A 19,745-nucleotide genomic window follows, 5' to 3' on the forward strand; every position below is an offset into this window, starting at 1 on the left:
TAATTGTAATATGTTTATTGTAAAAATGAAATATTCCAGATTATAAAGTTCAAGAGATTATTATGCTTATTTCAGTCCAATATATAAATTAAAAAGTGCATTTATCATTATTATAGTTCTCTTTTACGAGTATTTGGGCAGACTAAAAATAGAGTATAATAAAATAAAAAAAATTAGATTTAGCAGAATTTTGGGAACATGGACAACGTGAATAAAAAACTCAGAATCTCCTAAGAAAAATTTTGCTAACGCTACTACGCCATATAAAGATTTTATTTCTTTACCGTATTGTTAAAACTTGCTTCTTGATTGCATTTGAAGAAGCTCCCTTAAGGAATTGTAGTCTGGCAAGGAAAGCGGGAAACTGTTTCTGATAAGGCCATCTTCAAAAAAAATAAAAGTCAAGAAAAAAAGGTTTAACTTCAAGGTCTAAGCAGTCTATCACCGTATCTTCTTTACACGTTATCGTCTATTCTGACAAGAAAAACTGGTTTACATATATATTTTTTTTATGCAGATTAGCACCCCTTGGTGTTGAAAATGGGTAATTTTTTAACGACCTCAACCTATGGAAAGAAAGGTAGTAGCATTGACAGAAAGTTGAATGTTAATAGAAAGTTCAAAATAGATGCATCATATTGATCTAGAATTATACTTTTATCAGTGTAAAAATTCACCTTTTTTTCACTATTTGGAGTAAAGTTATTTATTTTTTTACATCATTTGCATCATTCATGAGATCAAAATTTTTTTAAATTCAAATAGTTTAGAAAAGACTCTGAAAAGTCAAATTTTTATAATGGGAAAGTTTCACCTGATATAGTGGTACAAGGAAACTTTATTTTTGCTATTGTCTTTAATCTTTTTCGAACATTGAACGTGAATTTTTCATACCTGTTAAGTTGATCCGTTAAGTTTGCTTACTCAAAAAATTAAATTAAAATTAAAAAAAATGTACATTTTTTCTTTTATTTAAAGTTTTAACCTTCAAATATTTTGTCATGTTTTATACAAGCAATTTTAAATAAACACGCTAATGCTATTTAATTAAACAAGAAAAATAAGTGGTAATTATAAACAAAAGTAGTTACAGGGTGAGGAGTGATTGTTACTAAAATTATACAATGTATAAGAGGTAGTTATTGATAAATGTTTATTACGGATAAGCGGTAATTATTAATAAGGTTAGATATAAGTTAAATCATAATAAATTATGAAGTTGAATAACAGATTAGTTACGAGTATTAATAAGAATTTTTAAAATAAACAAGTTCAAATTAGGACTCAAATTCTAACCTTAAATCCTACATTATCTTTATAACAGTAACGTTCCGTCAACTGATGATTTATATAAAGATTTTAAGTTGATGAAACGAATATAATTTCATATATTTCCGTCAAATTGTCAAATAAATTAATTCAAATGATTCCTACAAGATAAATAACGCAATCAAAATCATTTAGAAATAATTGTACTCGAACTTTCCCTTGTCAAATAGAATGGACAAACCGCTGCTTGATTTCTATATGTCACGCCTAATATTCGCGCTTGAAATCTCTATCTGTCAAAATTATCTTTTGCGAAGAACGAGATGGAATACACGTTTGAAGATAGCCGCTATTAATCGAAGTTATATCGTTGTCGACCTATCGACCCTGACAATTCGAAATGGGTCGAGAGATCTTCGCCTTCTGGCTCTAGGTCGATGAGCAAGCTTTATAGAATCCGCAGGCAATCTTTGGAAAGTGAACGGTTCTTCGAATAGGCATTAGTATTAATCATCACCGTGGGTTTTCTTGATGAGTTATTATTTTCTGTATGAAATATGTAATTAATTAGACAACCTTGCTTGCGTTAAAAAACTGATACGAATGAAATCACTATGAATTGTTGAATATGTAATCATATATTGAAATTATGAATTATAAATTCAAGAATTGTACTGTATAATTTAAGCTTAATTGAAATCATAATTGTATGAGTCAAATTCCATTAGAATTTTTAAAAAAATATTGTTTAATAAATTTATTGTGAATTTCATGAAGTTATTATCTGAATTTGATGATAATTAAATTATAAACTTTTCTCAAATAACAACATTATTTTGCTTACACTTGTACAACCAACAAAGTGAAAATACTAAACCACCATGCATGAATTTTCAGAATTACTTTACTTCTATTTATTTGCTTATTTAATCGTTCGATTCAGAATTTTGACCCCCAAAATATGTGAAAAGAACCCACATTTTCGAAAATACAACCCTGACATTTTGTCAGAAGTTGAAGATCCTAATCATATTTTTAAATTTTTATTTCTCAAAAATACTTAACTGATTAATTTCAGCATTTTGAATTTGCCATGGCAGCGTTTTAAATAATGTAAAATTTTTTATGCCGTAACATTGAAAAAAATTTTATAAGTGAAAAAAAAATCATATATTTAATATGCATCATCTCCTCTTTTAGTGAAAGTTCTAAAAATGCATAATAAACTCACCATTTTTTTTCACTTACATTATTTTTTCATAAACATAAATTTGACAAGAGTCATTTTTTGACCCTCTTTTAAAAAGCTTCATTCACATATTAAATATTTGGTTAATAATATATCTTTTTTCCTTTTAGGTCTGACTTAAAAATAAACTTTCGCTATGTCTAGGGGAAAAAAATTAAATTTATTAATCAATTAATTTGTATTCAGTTATCATTTTAGTAAATACCACTGAAAATACGAGATTAAATGTCATACGTAGTGCGAATTATTAGCTTCATCTACCAAGTGTACACTGTTTAAAGACAATCATATATTTAACAAAATAATCATAATATTTATCACTGGAAAGGAAAAGACGATCTCAACTTAAAATATTAGATACGAAACAAATTGTTACAAAATTTTCGGTTTTGCCCACTAGCGTGTTTTTTAAACATTTAATCGTAAGTTTGTGTGTGCATAACCTACAAAGGGCAACTCGTTGTGTTGTCAGATGGATTAACCCCGAATCGCTTACAAAAGAAAATTCGAAAGTAATAGTTTTCTAACTTCGTCTTCAGGTCGCCAAGGATAATAGCTGTCAACAATTCTAAAGTTCTTGCGAAACTGCTGTCGTCTGCGGAAATTGAAAGAGCGAAATTAGTTCCTTTATGTTATCTTGTTGAGATGTGTTAAAAGTAAATACATTTATAACAGCGGGGGTGGCAACGCTGTATTGGTTTATTTTTTTTTCCCCTTCGTAATCTTTTAAACCCGCAAAAAGGTTTCAAAGTGTTCCGCCTACGATAAGCGAAACTTAAACATCGTGGAACGTCTTTAACTTGCATTCATTAAAACAATGAATTTAAAAATTTTGTTATTTCCGTCATAAATTGATATTTTTAGTTTGGTTTTAAGTAATAATAGTTTCAAGTAATTTAATAAACAGTAATTTTTGCAGCAGTAAATCGCACGCATACGAATCTATTATAATTTACGTTTTTATTTAAAAATCTTCTTTTAAAGGATAAATATATAATCTAAGTTTCTTTTGATGAAAGTTATAACATTATACTGTGATTCGATTTTTAACTTTAATTTTAAGACCTTATCTAGATAATAATTTTTATAACAATTCCGTATCAATTACGTATGTAATTCATTGAATATTCATTTATATAATGTTCACTGGCAAAATTAGAAGTATGATAATTATTTACTTTACTTAGGCAGTGTATGCAATGACTAATACTCTTTAGGTAAAGTATAAAATATGACTATCACTAACTTATCTATGAGAAAACCTAACATAGAAAATGTGAAATATTTTTTCTCCGATTTCTTTTTCTTTCAAGAAATATCACTGAGTTGACAACATAAGAAAAATTAAACTTTATTTATTCAATAAATCACTTTTATAATAAAACACGAATTTCATAAAAAAATTATTTGAAAATTAAAAAAAAAATAACATGAAAAAACATTAATACTTATTAAAGAAAGCAAATTAAAATATGAACCTACTTGCTGCACTAAGAAATTAAGTTCAATTAATATTGTTAAAACATAGTCATACGATAAGTACAAAATAAAAAGTTTTTTATGTTTTCCCGGTCGATTTAAAGTATTTTATATCAAGACCGATTTGCAACTTTTCTGATAGCATACATTAAATAAAATTTTTACACCCATAAAATAAAGCTTATCAACACATAATTTATGCACGTTAAATAAAATTTTAAGTTTTACTCGAATATTTGCTCATGTTTCAATGAAATTGTACAAGTTTTTATTTTGAAGCGAAATAATCTAATGAGACTTTTGATCAATTCAGCTCTTTTACTAATAATCGCTCGGTTTATTTATTATCATTTTAAGACGCACTGATATACACGAAAGAATTAATACTTTCTCAATCGTCATGCTCTATTTTTTTTAATAATAGCTCACAAAAAATAAAATAAAGTAAAATTAAAAAATTTAGAAATAATCTTAATTAATCAGATATTTATTGTTTTTAACTTGATAAGAATGCCCTTTATTTTATTCAACTCGAAAAATAGGAAGACATATTTAATTGATATTGATGTAATATTATAAGCATGTGGTAGTAGTTATTTCCATTTCCTGTAATACTGCAGGGGATTTATAGGATAATTCAGAGCTATTATTCAGAAATGTTTGTGCAGTCAGGAACGTGATAATTGGCAAGAATAATATCATACGTAAAGAATCTATCACAACTCATTTCTGTATTCATCCCGTGGCCATTTTATTCACCAGATCTATCCCCTATTGATCTTCTGTGGAATTACATGAAAACACTAGAGTTGCTGGCATAAATTGATTCTGCAAATGGAGTTATTTCCGATACACCAAAAATTTGTAGTTGTTGGCATTCGTAACTTTGAATTATTAATTTGAAATTTAGTTTTTAATAATAATCATGTGCAATCGCGACTTTGTGTAATAAATTATTTCTGCTTGTGACCCCTTCTACGCATATAGTGAATCTGCATTGCGTTTGCGATCATATAGCTTTAAATGATTCTTGCTTGTTATCATGTTTTCTACCAACAAATTTTTGAGAAATATCTCTGAATCCTCCTGAAATAAGAAGTTTTGAATTAAGACTCCAAAGCATATTTTTACCTAGATAAACAATCATAATTCTAAAAATATGGTCCCGATAGTTTTTCCATGATAATGGTTGAAACCCCTTAATTTTAAATTTACTTTTTGCTATACCTCTGAAACTTTTAATGCGAATCAAACACTTTATACAAACAATCACAAAATTCGTTTATGAAATGAAAAGATTATGAAATAAAACGCATGAAAGTTTTTACAATGTCAAAATAAGTCTAATTTTAACTGACAAAATCCGAAAGTTGTAATAAATCGATCAAATTGTTTCTTGAGAAATATAAATTTTAAAATATCTACGACTTTCTTAAAAAAAATTTTTGCTTAGAAAAAATTCTTACAATTTTAGATTTTATCAATTAAAATGATATTGTTCAGGTTGTAAAAAATTGTAAACCTTACAATTCAAATTTTTTTTAACATTATTTAATCAAATAATAAAAAATAATAAACAGTTATTAAATTTTATCGCTTACATGATTAGGTAAAAATAATTTTGCAGATGAATGCAAAAATTTTTTGAGTCACGTAAATAATTTTCGAAGAAAAATGCGCAAAAAGTAAAAGGGGATCAAACCTTAGATTACTTTCCTGGCTAAACTATAAAATCGTCTTAATTTCCCATATCTTGAGTGAAAATGAGTTTCTTTTATGCAATGTAAAAAAGTAACGATTCACTAATTATTCACCAAAGTAACGATTCACCAAAAGCCCTTCAACGATTTACTAATTATTTCTATTTCTGCTTGTCAATGGAGACATTAATCACCTTTGTTTGTTATTGGCAACCAATTGATCAATTAATGCACTAGTGCAGGTAAGTTGACGTTTAAGGGACATCAGTATGGACATCTCTGAAAATTATTTAATTTTCAAGCATTCTGATATGAAACCTTTGAAAAATGTGGTGATCTTTATACACTATTCTGTCTATCCAGCTTCGTTGTGGTTTTCAAAAACTTTACTAGTAACTATCTGAATGAAGCACCAAATTGGAGTTTGATAATTTTATAAATTTTAGTATAAAGATAACAAGGGTTAAAAAAATATTTTGCAGGTGCTTCTCAGCGTCAGTGCACATCAGGCACTTCCAATTTGTACTATGCGCACGAACGTAACTGCGACATGTACTACAAATGCGAAAATGGTACTCTGAGGGAGGGCATCTGTCCGGATGGCCTGGTGTTCGATGACAGGCAGGGTTCGGACGTCTTGCGATGCGACCTACCCTTCGAAATTGATTGCAGCTACAGGTCCGCCTTACGTAAGTTGCATTATTTTCCTTTCTATCAATCAAATTATGGTGATGGGAACCAACAAATGTTTATGCTTTAATCATCAAAACAATAGCATGATGTAACAAATAAGGTATCCTGGTGCCTCAGTTGGTAGAAGAATATTTTAAATTTCTAGATGAAAGCTGGGTTGGAACATTCCATTCCTCACTCCTGACATCGAGTCACGTGCGCAGAAAGGTACAGTACAAGTTATATCCGCCATGACTGTAAGTCAATATGTGCTACGTAACTTAAAAGCGTTGCCATTTCGGACAACAACCATGATACATCTCTTATCACCAGAATCAAGATTATAGGATGCTCCGATCGTGATTGCTAATAAGGTTTTCCGAAGCTCTGTCGCCAGGGAAAATAAAAACGCTACTGTTTAAGTACCTTATACTCGAAGCAAAGTGATGATTTTAAACTATATTTATAATCTTACCATAAAGACTTATCTAGGCTTTAGAACGGACAAATAACTAAAATTTTATAATTTAACTTGATTTTGAATTGATTTTGTTTCCCTGATATGTTCCTTTCAGGGCTCGATTTAGAGATCCGGGGGAGTTAGGCACGGAACAGCCTGTACGTAACACTGTACGTAATCTTGTACCAAATACCAGTGTACAAAATATTTTTAATCATATGTGTACATAACGTAAGAGAATTGTGGTGTGTGAGGACAACTTTCGTAATTCAGAATTTTAGAAAGCAATTCTTCAGATGGAAAGAAAATGGTTTTTAAGGGTCCTCTAAGGTCCTTTGACGCAGATGGGATATATATTTCCTTTTCTGACGCTCTAACTACAAGCAAAAATTCATTTTAATATTTTTAAATTATAAAAGAGCAGTCTAATAGTTACTAAAGATTAGAATAATTAGAATTAGAATCTGTCAGATTATAGGAATTATATTTGTACTAAAATATAAAATTGAAAAATAGTAGTTGGAAAAAAAAGTTTTTTTTTCCATTCATATTCAAACATTTATCAATAATTGATTTTGTAAATTAAAGAAATTTCAACGATGAGTAACTGTTTCTCTTAGATCTAAAATAACTGCAAATAAATGCAAATTTGAAAAATTATTGTTTTGAACTGAGCCGTGTTTGAAAGATTTTACCTTTTACGCAGAACAAGACATTAGTATTTCATGCTGTATTTCATAATCATCTATTATCAAAATACTAAATATAATATTTTTCACTTACTTTGATCTAAATTAATACAAAATAATGAAAAAGTATGAAAAATATGTTTAAGAAAAATTCTGCGTCAAAGGGTTAGTAAATCAGGCTCTACATAAGATCTTTAGACATTATTTCCATACATACTGAGTTATAGTACCATACACATTTAAAAAAAGAAAAAAATTATTTTATTTTCAGCTTTTTTGCTCTGTTATATTGACATGTAAATAAAAAATTACCTAATGAGAAATTATGTTTAGTTTTATAAAATTCCACAAAACATGAAATAATAATATTTTTAATTCGTATCAAATAAAAATTGATTTGGAAATTTAAATAAATGCTGGTAAAGCTGAATAAAAAATTATTTAATCTATAAGTAGGGAGAGAGAAAAATAAGCCTGTGTGACCGAAACAATAATATTTTCTCTCAATTTTGAAAACCGCAAAGGATTTGCGAGGAAATGCATTCCAAAAAGCTTTTGAGCATCGTCGGATGATATTCTGCACTCTTTAAACTGTAAATTGAGAAACGAAAAATTCTAAAACTTCAGATCTTTTAATTCCTACCCCAATCACATTCACTTATGATCATTTCATAGGGATTGATCATTTCATAGTGATTGATCATTTCATAGCGTTGATTGTTCATTTCATACGAGCAATCAACAACCATCAATAATTTGGCAGTTTGTATCAAAGGCTGATTTCTACTGACGTAACGACAAGACAACGTAATTAAAGGTTTAAAATAAAACTTTCATTCTTCACTCTAGACCTCCATTTAGATCATTAATGCAACATTGTGCTGTCTGGTACTTCATCAAGATAAAGAAGGATGCGCGAGCACATGATTTAAATTCGGCCATCGGCAAGGTAAACCTTTGAGTGATTGCTTGGAAGAATCCCCAAACGAACGTTACCTGTTCTGTTTATTTTATCCTTATGGAGAATATAGAACGTGATTTGAATGTGTTTTTCAAATCTAGAAGTTTCACTTTTGGTACCTAATGACTTTTCAAGAGAATCCGAAGGGAATTCCCATCTTTTTGTTTTATTAAGACCATTGTGACATTTGACATTTGTGACGCGTCTTGTCGCCGTTTGAATTTGACGGTGCATATTTAGATTCTTCTACCTTCAACGCACAGCCATTTACAAAATTTTTTCAAGGAAACATTTATTCCTAATGGGTGGTCAGAAAATAAACTAAAATAAATAAATTCAGAGCTGAAAAAAATGTATCTAGAATCTGAAAATAAATTTGATTCATGAAAATTTTCCTTCGTTTGATTTTTATTTTCAAACGGTCCTTACTTAAAAAAACAACCCTCGTATAATTAAAAAGAGTCAATTTCTTTAAAGAAGAAGGCTGCTTCTTTTACATTTTTACTTTTGGCATTCATTCTTTAAAAATTCATTATGTAAACAACCGAAGTTGTTAAGAAAATTACTGAAACTGACTTGATTAAGTTGCTCGCTCGCTATTAAAAGTCAAGCAATTCTGGTCCCGCAATGGACTGATTGTTAAGACTCAGTTCCCAGCATCACCAATGTCAAGCATCACTGACTGCGGTCAGTGTGCGGGTGGGTGACCACTTGGATCAGTCTGTGTAGGGACCAAGGGTGTGAGGTATTGGTCCTCGTTAAACTGTTCTACCGCAAAGTGCTAGACTTCGCCTGTATGTAGTCGGGCTACCGAAGAGGGGGTGCCATCCCCTCTGCAGAGGATCAAAATTGTGATGGCATTTCTTTGGATCAACCTCAGGGATGTTTCCTAGACAGTCGCCAATAGCCCATTGTGCAGCTCTAGTGCAACGAAATGAGCCACAACTACAATTACAACAAACAATTCTGATTTCATCTTCCTCTTACGTCAAATAAAAGTTTCATGTAAAGCAAATACTTATTATTTTCTTAAGAAATGCTAGATTTATCAGTGTTTATGCAATGCAAAAAAATTAACAAACAAAACACGCAATTTTTTTTAGGAATTCTCTGTATCATCAACAGTGCATGCATAATGTGTATTCGGTCTCATTTCGTTAATAAACATCAAAATCAACGGCACAGATCTATGCATTCTAAAAATAAACATATATATATATATATTAATGTCACAGAATTTTTATAAGTATCCACTAAGTACAAGGATATTTTATGAAATTCAATAAATTTTAAAAAATCTGTCGACGCTCTTTCGTACTATCCGGTGCTTTGGTCTTTTTTCTTTTTTTTTCTAATAAATTTTAGTTAAGGATAAAAATAAGTAGATTTGATTACAGAAAATAAACGAGAAAAGTTACAAAATGGGAGCAAACAATTTTTCAACCTTTCCTTAGATTTCCCTAATGAAATTATTGTTGTATCAATTAAGTATTGTTGTTCTAATTAAATTTCTCAAATTCAATTATTGTTGTTTCTTGCAGTTTTATTACCTACTATATAAATATCGTACATTTTTAGAGGGTCTAAAGTCCTAATTATATTGACAGTTTTCAAAAATTTATAACAATTAAGGTTAAAAAAGAAAAACAATTCTTGCATGAAATTTACATGACGAGGCACATATTTTTTCACAGCAGTTTTTGGTTCAATTTGTATGCTTTCCGATAATTGCGACATAAGATTATAGCTCACCGTGGACATTTCGAAAACATCGTTTTATCGTTTTTCGAAAACATCGTTCAAAAAAAGTTTTCACTTAGCTTTTCTTTGTTTTTACTGCTTGAAGCGCCATCGGCCGAAAAAAGTTTGAGTAAAATGCAGGAACATTGAGAGAAAAAATTTATGCCCCATCACATGAATTCGCCAAGGTGTTTTTTCTTCTTCTTAAACTAAACCGCTTCCTTGTTATAAATACTTATAAACTATCAATCTAATTTACTACACCCTGTAGCGTGAACTGTTACTACATATTAATAATTTGTTATTATTATTTGTAGAGCCTCCCGTATCAACGGAGCATTGTCCCCGATTGTATGGTCTTTACTCACACGAAACAGACTGCAGCCGTTTCTGGCAATGCGTTGAGGGACACGCATTCTCATTTTATTGTCCAGAGGGACTAGCTTATAACGAATACAGCGCTCACTGTGACTGGCCAGATCAAGTGGAAAACTGTGACTCTGAGTGTGAGTATCTCTTTTTATGAGGTTAATATCGCGTATATATGTATATACACCGAAGAGCCATTACATTATGACCACCCTCCATCTATAACAATGGGCTCGCCCAGGTTTTCATGGTTTCTCGCCCAGGAGCAATGTTTTCATGGGGCACATTAGGACCCATAATCCTCATAGAACTATCCCTGACGTCTGTAAGCTACTTGAACATAGTTGCAGACCAGATTCACCTATTCATGGCACACCAGGTTCACCATTTCCTGCGGGGGATGGTGTTTACCAACAGGATAATGCACCAGGTCATAAGGGTCGAACCGTCATGGATTGGTTCGAGGAACATTCCAGTGACTTTCAAGTCATGTCTTGGTCCCCAAATTCACCTGATCGTAATCCAATAGAGCATTTGTGGTTCTACTTGGAAATCCAAATTCGTGCTGCCACGCTACCCCCTCACAATGTGAGGGAATTGCAGGACCGGTTGGTGAGCGCTTGGTACCAGATACATCAAATTACCTATCAGCACCTTGTGGAATCAATGCCACGGCGGGTGCTAGCAGTTTTGAGGGCTAAAGGTGGTCCTACATGTTATTAGCAGGGTGATCATACTGCAATGGCTCTTCGGTGTATGTATATATATATATATATATATCTATATATATATATATATATATATATATATATATATATATATATATATATATATATATATATATATATATATATATATATATATATATATATATATACACGCATAGAGTGAGAGTCCTTGTCATATGGGATGTCATATGTCAAAAAAAGTACTTAAATAAGGGGTTGTAAATAAATATCAAAGTGAGGAAGAAATAAGGAATTTTTCATCATACCAAAATTCACTATTCACAGCTAGAGGAAAACAGGATTAAAAACATTAAAATCAATTTGATTGACCCATGAAATTATTGAAACATGAGGATAGTCGGTACACTTTTCCTTCCAACAGCAATCAATCTGCTTTTCTTTTTAATCTCACTTTTTCCTTATTAATGATTTTTCGGGTTTCAGTAAATTTTTCCTCTCTTAATATCTTTTTTGATAAAGTTTATTGAAATATATATCAAGGGTGGTGGTTACAGATCACCCTGTGTGTATAAGTACTAACTAAGTGTTCATTCTTTAAACGAAGTTTAAAAAAAGTAAATAATCAATGAATCAGCATTAATCAATATTACGTAAAGGTTACATGGCTGCTTTTACGACCCCCCCCCAATTGAAATAGTTAAAATAACTCCAATCTTTTATCATTATTTGTTGCTCGTTACGGTCACTTTACATTGTTAGATTAAGAAAAACGCAGTTTCAGAAGTTCTACTCAACAAAATAACGATCAACTAAGCATATAAAGATTATCATTCAGTGCCGAAAATAATGCCATTGATTGCGGCAGATTCATGATTACCACACTCATCTGATAATCCCTCAGATAAATTGACCCTTTTTTCTTACAATTTATTTTCTCTTTTTAACATAGCCGTTGATTTTAAGTTTATTGAAACTGTTTCTTCTTTGGTCTGATTTTATTTGACCTATCCAGTATAATGCTCCTTAACAAGGTAAATATTAAAATGGCGTATAAATTGCAGCTCTGCTTCGTTTCCAATGCCCACAGCCAACAGAGAGAGATTTACAGGAATTCGAAGATCCTCGATATCCTTATGCTGGTGATTGCAGGAAATTCTACATTTGCATTCTGACTCCTGATGGATCAAGGGCTCCCCGATTGCTAGCTTGTGATCCGGGGCTTGTATTCAATCCAAAAACTGGATCCTGCGATGATGCAGAGAGTGTCTCAGGATGGTAAGATTTCTTTATTTATTTTGTTCTGTAATAAATATTATATGAGGTTTTTAATATAGAAAAAAGGCAATCCATTTTTAAAAATTTTTCCGAAGGAAAGGTTTTTCTTTTCTTTCTTTGTGGTCATTTTCGGTAACTGTACCTGGAGTGTTTCATGTTTACTAATATAACGAGAGCAATTCTTTGGGATAAAATTGAAATTTATTATAAACGAAAACCATGGAGAGTTAAAATTATTAGAACAATATCTATACATAATAATAAACGCGGCTGTGTGTGTGTTTGTTTGTCTGTCTATCTGTAATCACAATATATCGCCCCAGAAGCCTCGCCCAGGCACGAAACTCGGCACATAATTGTGTTTTGACATAATGAAGAAGTATTCTTTTTCTTTTTCAAAAATTTGGATTAGTTTTTTAGTTATCAGTCATTTTGTAAGAAAATCTATGCTTTTTCGTCTTCAAAGAGTCATATTCAAAAAACTATTAAAAAATGCATATACTTTTCTCCACTATTATAAATGTATGCTAATGCGAACCTTACAATTGAAATATTAATTTTCGACAAATTAAACCAATAATATACGAAGGAATTAATAATTTAATTGTAAGGTTCGCATTAGTTTACATTTATCAAAGTGGAGAAAAGTTTAACTTTAGTCTGCAGCAGAACTGGATATGAAGACAAAATTGCAGGACAGGAACACTTTAATTGGGTATAATATGAAAAAAGCACAACTACTTCCACTTACTAATAATAACATTTACCTTTTAGTTTAATTAATAAACTGAGTTTTAAATATGCTTACTAAATTCATAAACTTCGGTAAAACAACAATATAAATTATTTCCAAAGAAACTAGACTAATACAATTCCAACTTGGCGAGTAGCGACTTATAACAAGACACTTCGTTTGATGCTTTTACTTGTTGCTAGAAATCAGGTTCGCAGAAAATGCTGTTTACTAGTTAAATTTAGTAGGAATTTACTAGTTAGTAATTTACTAGTTAAATTTAGTAGGAATAACACGATCTGTGACGTAGGCTATAGTATACCCAATTGTCCACTAATCTTCAGATTTCCTGCTATGTTTTAAAAAACTTTATTTGTGAAAACCTTTAGCGTGGCGGACAGCTGGCCGCCTAATGCGGCTAGTTTTTAATAAATTTTGCAACTTGTGACTTTAAATGTAATATTTTCGGTCATATTTTTTTAAAGTTTTCATTTTAATTAAATGAGTATCATTTTGGATTGTGTTTGATTGAGTAGATTAAGATATTCGTTGACATTATTGTATTTATTCGATATCTTAATATCTGCTGAAGATAGATTAGGACTAACATTAGTATTCGGAGAACTGGTTAAATGCCTACTAGGCAGGGGCACTTGACCTTAAAAAACATTGATGTAGTTATAGGGCATAATGGGCAAATGTATACCGGGCAGTGGCACTTAACTGGTCCTAGTATATATTTCGGACATTTACCAACGCCAACATTCACTGGTGGAAGTCAACAACCACCAATTTTGGTCATTTACAGCAGTGTTCCCCAACCCCCGGTCCGCGGACCGGTACCGGTCCGTGGATCAAATGGTACTGGATCGCCCATTTCATTGAAACTGAATTTACACCCCAAATTAAAAATATCTGTGTTCCATTAAAAAAAATTTATTTAAAAAAAAGGGGCCCCCGAAGATAGTGACATAAATTTTTGTAATGTATCATTGTCTCCGATTACCCCCAGATGTAACCGTCTCATTGCAAAGAAACAAGCTTAGGGTTCTCATTGATTTAACGTTCTAGTAAGTTAAAATGCTAAATCACTTTATATTTATTTTTTGGTGTAACTGTATTTTGTTTTGAACGCGTGTTTAAATACAATTAAATTAAAATTAAAAAATCAAAATGATCTATAATATAAACAATCAACGCCCCTACCCCCAGCGGGCCGTGGTAAAATTATCAAACGTTGACAGGTCCGGGGTGATAAAAAGGTTGGGGAACACTGATTTACAGTATGTGTATGTGCGTGTGTATGTATATATAGATATATATACATGCGCACATATGTTCTTAGTAGTCTCTCCTGAACTTTCAGTCAACTGATGTTATTTCGTACATTTATGGCGTTTTCAATATAAATGTAAACAAAAACAAATCTTGAGTTCCTTACCTTCACTACTACAGCTTGTTGTGTGAGGCAATATTTTCTATAAGTGGAATAAATGAAAAAATTTCTCTACTCAAACCTGCTGATATCGTATGATATTAAGTATAATTCTGAAGAGTTTGAAGAGAAAATTCACTTCAGTTATTTATAGATATGTTGTTAAAAACTATCTTTTTTGGCAGTCCTGTTCTTTTGACTCGTTTATTACTATTTGTTCTTGTCGGAAGCAGTGCACCATATGTATGTAGGTGTTAGTATTTACTTGGGCCGGATTAATATTTATATTTTGTCTAAGCTAAGAACTTCTCCCGCCACAAAGTTTGAAGTCATCTGGTGCTATGGAAACAGGAATGGTGCATTTTAGTGAGGGTAGCTTCACTCTAGAACTAACACAATAGACCATGAGACCCAAGCCGAAACCACTCCAAAACAGTGACCCTGCACCCCTATTTGAAATAGTTATACCTCGTTACCATAGTCACCGCCACAGGTCCAGACGAATGTCTGGGGGAGTTCCTATTTTAGACAAACTATAGTTGGGCAGGTGTTAGTATTTAGTTTGACGCCCTACCAAAACTTGAAAGAACTAATATAAACGTTGAAAATGGTTATTAAGAAAACATTTTTTTTTTCATTAAAGAATTTAATTATTATATTTTAATTTGAAAAGCGAGATAGGAAATATCAATTCAAAATTTTATAAATTAATATATTCCTTTTATAATCTGTTCAATATATTGTTCTTGGAAATATATTTTCCTTAAAAAAATTTTTTTTTCTATTTCTTGAAATAATTTCCTTTACTTGAAATAATTTCATAAAGGCAACTGAAGGATTAAATAAATAATGAATTCAAAACCCATCACTGGTTTTAAAAAGTAATAAAACATGGAGCTCATTTAACTCTTCCACTATAGGGTTCCGCGGTACATCATTTGGAAACAACTACTCTATTATATCATGATAAAATTACCAAATTTTATCGCATTTACTATCAAACATGTGGTAAAAGAACCTCTAAAAAAACCTATTTTATCGTTAATTTCACCAAAATCATTACCAAAATGCTTTGATAAGAATTACCGAGAATTTGATGCTTCCATAAAACCTGAAACACTGTAAATTTTACTATATTCAGGTAATTTTGGCCATACTTTTTTTCTCAGTATATGGATACATTAATTCTTGTTCGCATAATACCTCACGCATAGTTACAAACAAGGATCATTATCAAGTATCAAATATCGTTACAAGCAAAATATAGAAATTTGAAATTTATATTTAATTTAGCATTAAACATCGCATAATAGTGAAGATACTAGCTACATTTCACCACTATGACCAAATGACCCATACTCACCCTATGAACCAAAAAAGGTCCTTTAAAGTGATTACAATTAATAAAAATTTTGTATTATTATAATACAACCAAATTGTAATTACTTAATTTTTAAACTAATTTGTTTTTTCATGTATTTCAGTCAAGGATACTACAATAACTTGGATGCTAGAAGACTTCGTGAGTTGTTTGGAAGGTAAATAAGAAACTGAAAAACGAAAAGAACTTAAACAGTTTGAATTGATTATTAGATGCACTTAAATCAAGCAATATTTTAATTGTGAAGAAAGTATAATGTTTCTTTTTTAACAGTATAATGTTCTTTAAAACAAGGATATATTTTACCTTAATTACTGTTCTGGAAGGAATAATTTAAGGAAAAATATATGCTTTAAGAGGAAAAACTGAAGACTTCAAATTACTTCTCAGAATCAAAAGCGAAGTTTAAATTGACTAAAAATAAAGCGAATTCCTTATCTTTTAATCCTTCGAGGCAGAAATTTTGTTTGAAATATTTTTCATACTTTTTTCTTTATTTTGTAGGAATATATATATATTAAAAATGCAATTTAAAATTCGTAGGTTTTAAAAACTTATAAAATATTTTTTTTAAAAAAGAATTTAATAAGCTTTTTAGATCAACTATAATCGTTTCTCGTAAGGAAAAGCTTGGTAGAAAATTTAAAGCGAAATTTCAGTAACTTTAGGTAAACCAGGTATCTGTTTACCATCAAGTATCTATTTTGTATGTAAAAACCTTCTTTTGAAAAACATGTCAGAATTATTTAATTGTATATACAGTGTATACCGTCCCTTCTAAACCAATGTTAGTTACCAATGTTTACCAGTTAAAAAAATTTTTAGAATCCTTATCAGAAAATGAAAACAAAAAAGTATATACATTAGGTGTCGTATAAGATTTAAATCCGGAAAAAAAACATTCGAAATATGACAAATCGCAGTACAGGAATGCGCATGTAATAAACTACATAACAAGCTTGATTGCGGTAGAAAATAAAGAGGAGTTGCCAGACAATCATTAGGAACACCTTCAAGTTTTTACCTCCAATCAAATCTGATTATGTTGATTACATCCGCTCTTCTGCCATGCGATTTATCAGATTTTGATAGCGTTTTTATTTTTTTCTTGCTTACGTATAAACATTCGAACCCCAGGTTCGAACTTTTTTGTTTTCATTTTTGATAAGGATTCAAAAATTGTAATAAAGACGGTCTTTAAATAATACCCTGTTATTCAATCAACTGTAATATATCTTCATACTGGAAAATTTGAGAATTTTCAGAATGTCGCTCAGCCTATTATTCCACTACGAAAACAAAAGAAATTACAAAAACAAAAAAAAAACATTCTCATAATGAAACATGATGGTTTTTCCATCATATTTTCTGAGAACAGAGCCATATGACATCGATATGTTGATTCAAGAAGAATACAAGCTTAGGATTTGCTCTCTAATATAGGAGCATATCAGTAAACCTCTCTTTATATAATCCATTTAAAATTTGTTATGTGTGTCACAATATCCATCCTTAATGTATGTTTTTAACACGTTGAATGCCACGCTAATTTTACATGGCTTTGCCCGTCTGGCCAAAATGATTTTCTTAGTATGTATCGCATTAATTTCTTCAAACCATTTCAGTAACGATAATAATATTAAAAAATAAAAAACATTAAAAATTTACTTGAATTATGTGTTTCTAATAATCTTGGGTTCACCAGTGACCACCGTGGCACTACGAATAAACTCAGTGCCAGTGACCGGTGACCCCCATGGCATTCAACGTGTTAAAAGTTTTGTCAAAAAGACAAAAAAAAATATTATGATTATAGAGGAGATCTCTAATAAATATTAAAACGGGGGGGGGGAGAATGCCGATTTTCACTTTAACGAGTGATCAGTGGATAATGTGGTAGATTATCCAGGTAAATTGTACCTAGTGGATAATGTGCAAATTATTTAGGTAATTTGAGAAATGAAACAATTTCCGTAGCTTTAGCGTTACCTTTATAATCCACAGAATAACTGTTTTCTGCACTTTAGCGGTAGGAGATATGTATATAATAATATGTAACACAAAACTTGACAAAATATGCTTTATTTTATTAAAATATAATGTTTCGAGTATTAAAAAATAGAATATAAAGTGAGTAAAAATATTAAATGAATCGGATGTGAATATATAGTGAAGAAGAAAAATAAAAAAATTTCATGAAACTTTCTGTAATTGTCAAGTTTTCATATTATAAATTGAGTTTCTAAATGAAACTAATCATATATAAAGATACTCATAAGGTAAATATTTGTCTGTTCATTTTTCGAGCAGGCAACTGTGTCTTGTTTGCATAATTTATCTTCGTATTGTCAGTTTTGGAGAGAAATGTAATTAACATTATATAGAAATGGCATGAACTATCGAGAATAATCATAACAAATTATCCAATTGTTTCAATAAAATTTGAAATCTGACATCCTTTTCGATTGCTTTTATTTGAATAATGAATGTGACATTTTACTTTTTGATAAAGTTGATTTTTACTTTTCTACATTGTTTTTGTTGTCATTTGTTGTTGTTTCAATAAAAAAATAATAAAAAATTTTATCTATGTGTTTTTTTGTTCATTTTTTTTTTTAAACTGAGTCAGTCAGTTTATCAAATTAAATATAACGGAAAGAAGGAAAGGAAAGATGTAGTCTGGTGGCACAAAGATTCGGGAAACAAAAAGTTAGATTTCCCATGGATTCTGAAAAAATCTCTTTCAGGAAAGTCAAAGATAATACAAACCAACACCCACTCTGTAACCTATGATTAACTTGATAATGAATGTAAATAGTGTAGCAGTTCTCATCCCATAGCCCGCGGCCCACAAGTGAGTCATAGGCTGCGTGGTACTAGGTCGTGTACAATGATCAAGAGACCCAAGATAAATCTTAGAGTTACCAGTTCTTCGGGCCAATTCACTACTCATATGTCACTAAAACATAAGACTAGTTGATCAAACATTATGTCCTTATGTTACTATTAGTTCTAGATTTACTAGTATCAGTGAGTTGTGAAGTATCTTTTCAATACTTCTAACTAATTGTTGAGACAAATGTCCCCTGATCTATCATACTGATACATTAAAACGTTACTCATTGGCCTACCATTTTCTTAGCAAATATGGAAACGTTTCCTCTGTTAGATCTACTCTAAGAGATTTAGCGTAACTTGCAAAATATTTTATCTGCACAGTTTCTGGAAAAATGTTCTGGACTGTGTCTGGAATTTCTAAACTGGCTTCAACAGTATTACAAAGTGCTAACTTTATACAAAAAAAAAAAAAAAATTATAATATTTTTTAAGTTCTATTTTTAAAGATTCGTTGCAGCTTTGAAATTCAGACACTTTTTGTGTAGATTTATCGTAACTAAGCTACGCTGTATCTACAGATAATGGTGCCGTCAGAGAGTGAATCTACAGAGAATGGGTTAGAATCCCTTAGCCGTGTTCTCTGAATCTATATGAAGATATGCATGCATATTGTACATGTACTTCCTTAATAATCACATATAATTTTCAAATTGGGCCAAATTTAGTATAACAATACACCTACACACCTCATCAAGTAGCAAACTTATAGACGAATTAGGGAGAGAGCAAAACGGGCCTAAATTTAC

At 30.6% G+C, this 19,745-nt stretch overlaps 1 protein-coding gene across 2 annotated transcripts in view; it reads left to right on the plus strand.

The window, feature by feature from the left end:
• LOC107439301 (protein obstructor-E) overlaps nt 1–18,687 on the plus strand; it is a 32,307-nt gene extending 13,620 nt beyond the window's left edge. Inside the window, exons 2-6 of one of the 2 annotated variants that reach the window (XR_011636369.2) lie at nt 6,180–6,386; nt 10,537–10,725; nt 12,339–12,552; nt 16,205–17,633; nt 17,880–18,687. Coding sequence is in view for 1 of the 2 variants with exons in the window: in XM_016051857.4 (XP_015907343.2) it covers nt 6,180–6,386; nt 10,537–10,725; nt 12,339–12,552; nt 16,205–16,262 (668 nt within the window). In the remaining variant the exon portion in view is untranslated. Of the gene's footprint in view, nt 1–6,179; nt 6,387–10,536; nt 10,726–12,338; nt 12,553–16,204 lie in introns of both variants that reach the window. The other variant, XM_016051857.4, reaches the window with a different exon arrangement.
• Nucleotides 18,688–19,745: the final 1,058 nt, after the last annotated feature.

This window comes from Parasteatoda tepidariorum, chromosome 6 (assembly GCF_982258835.1).
Source record: "Parasteatoda tepidariorum strain Cologne lab strain chromosome 6, Ptep-v5.0, whole genome shotgun sequence".
Taxonomy (NCBI): domain Eukaryota; kingdom Metazoa; phylum Arthropoda; class Arachnida; order Araneae; family Theridiidae; genus Parasteatoda; species Parasteatoda tepidariorum.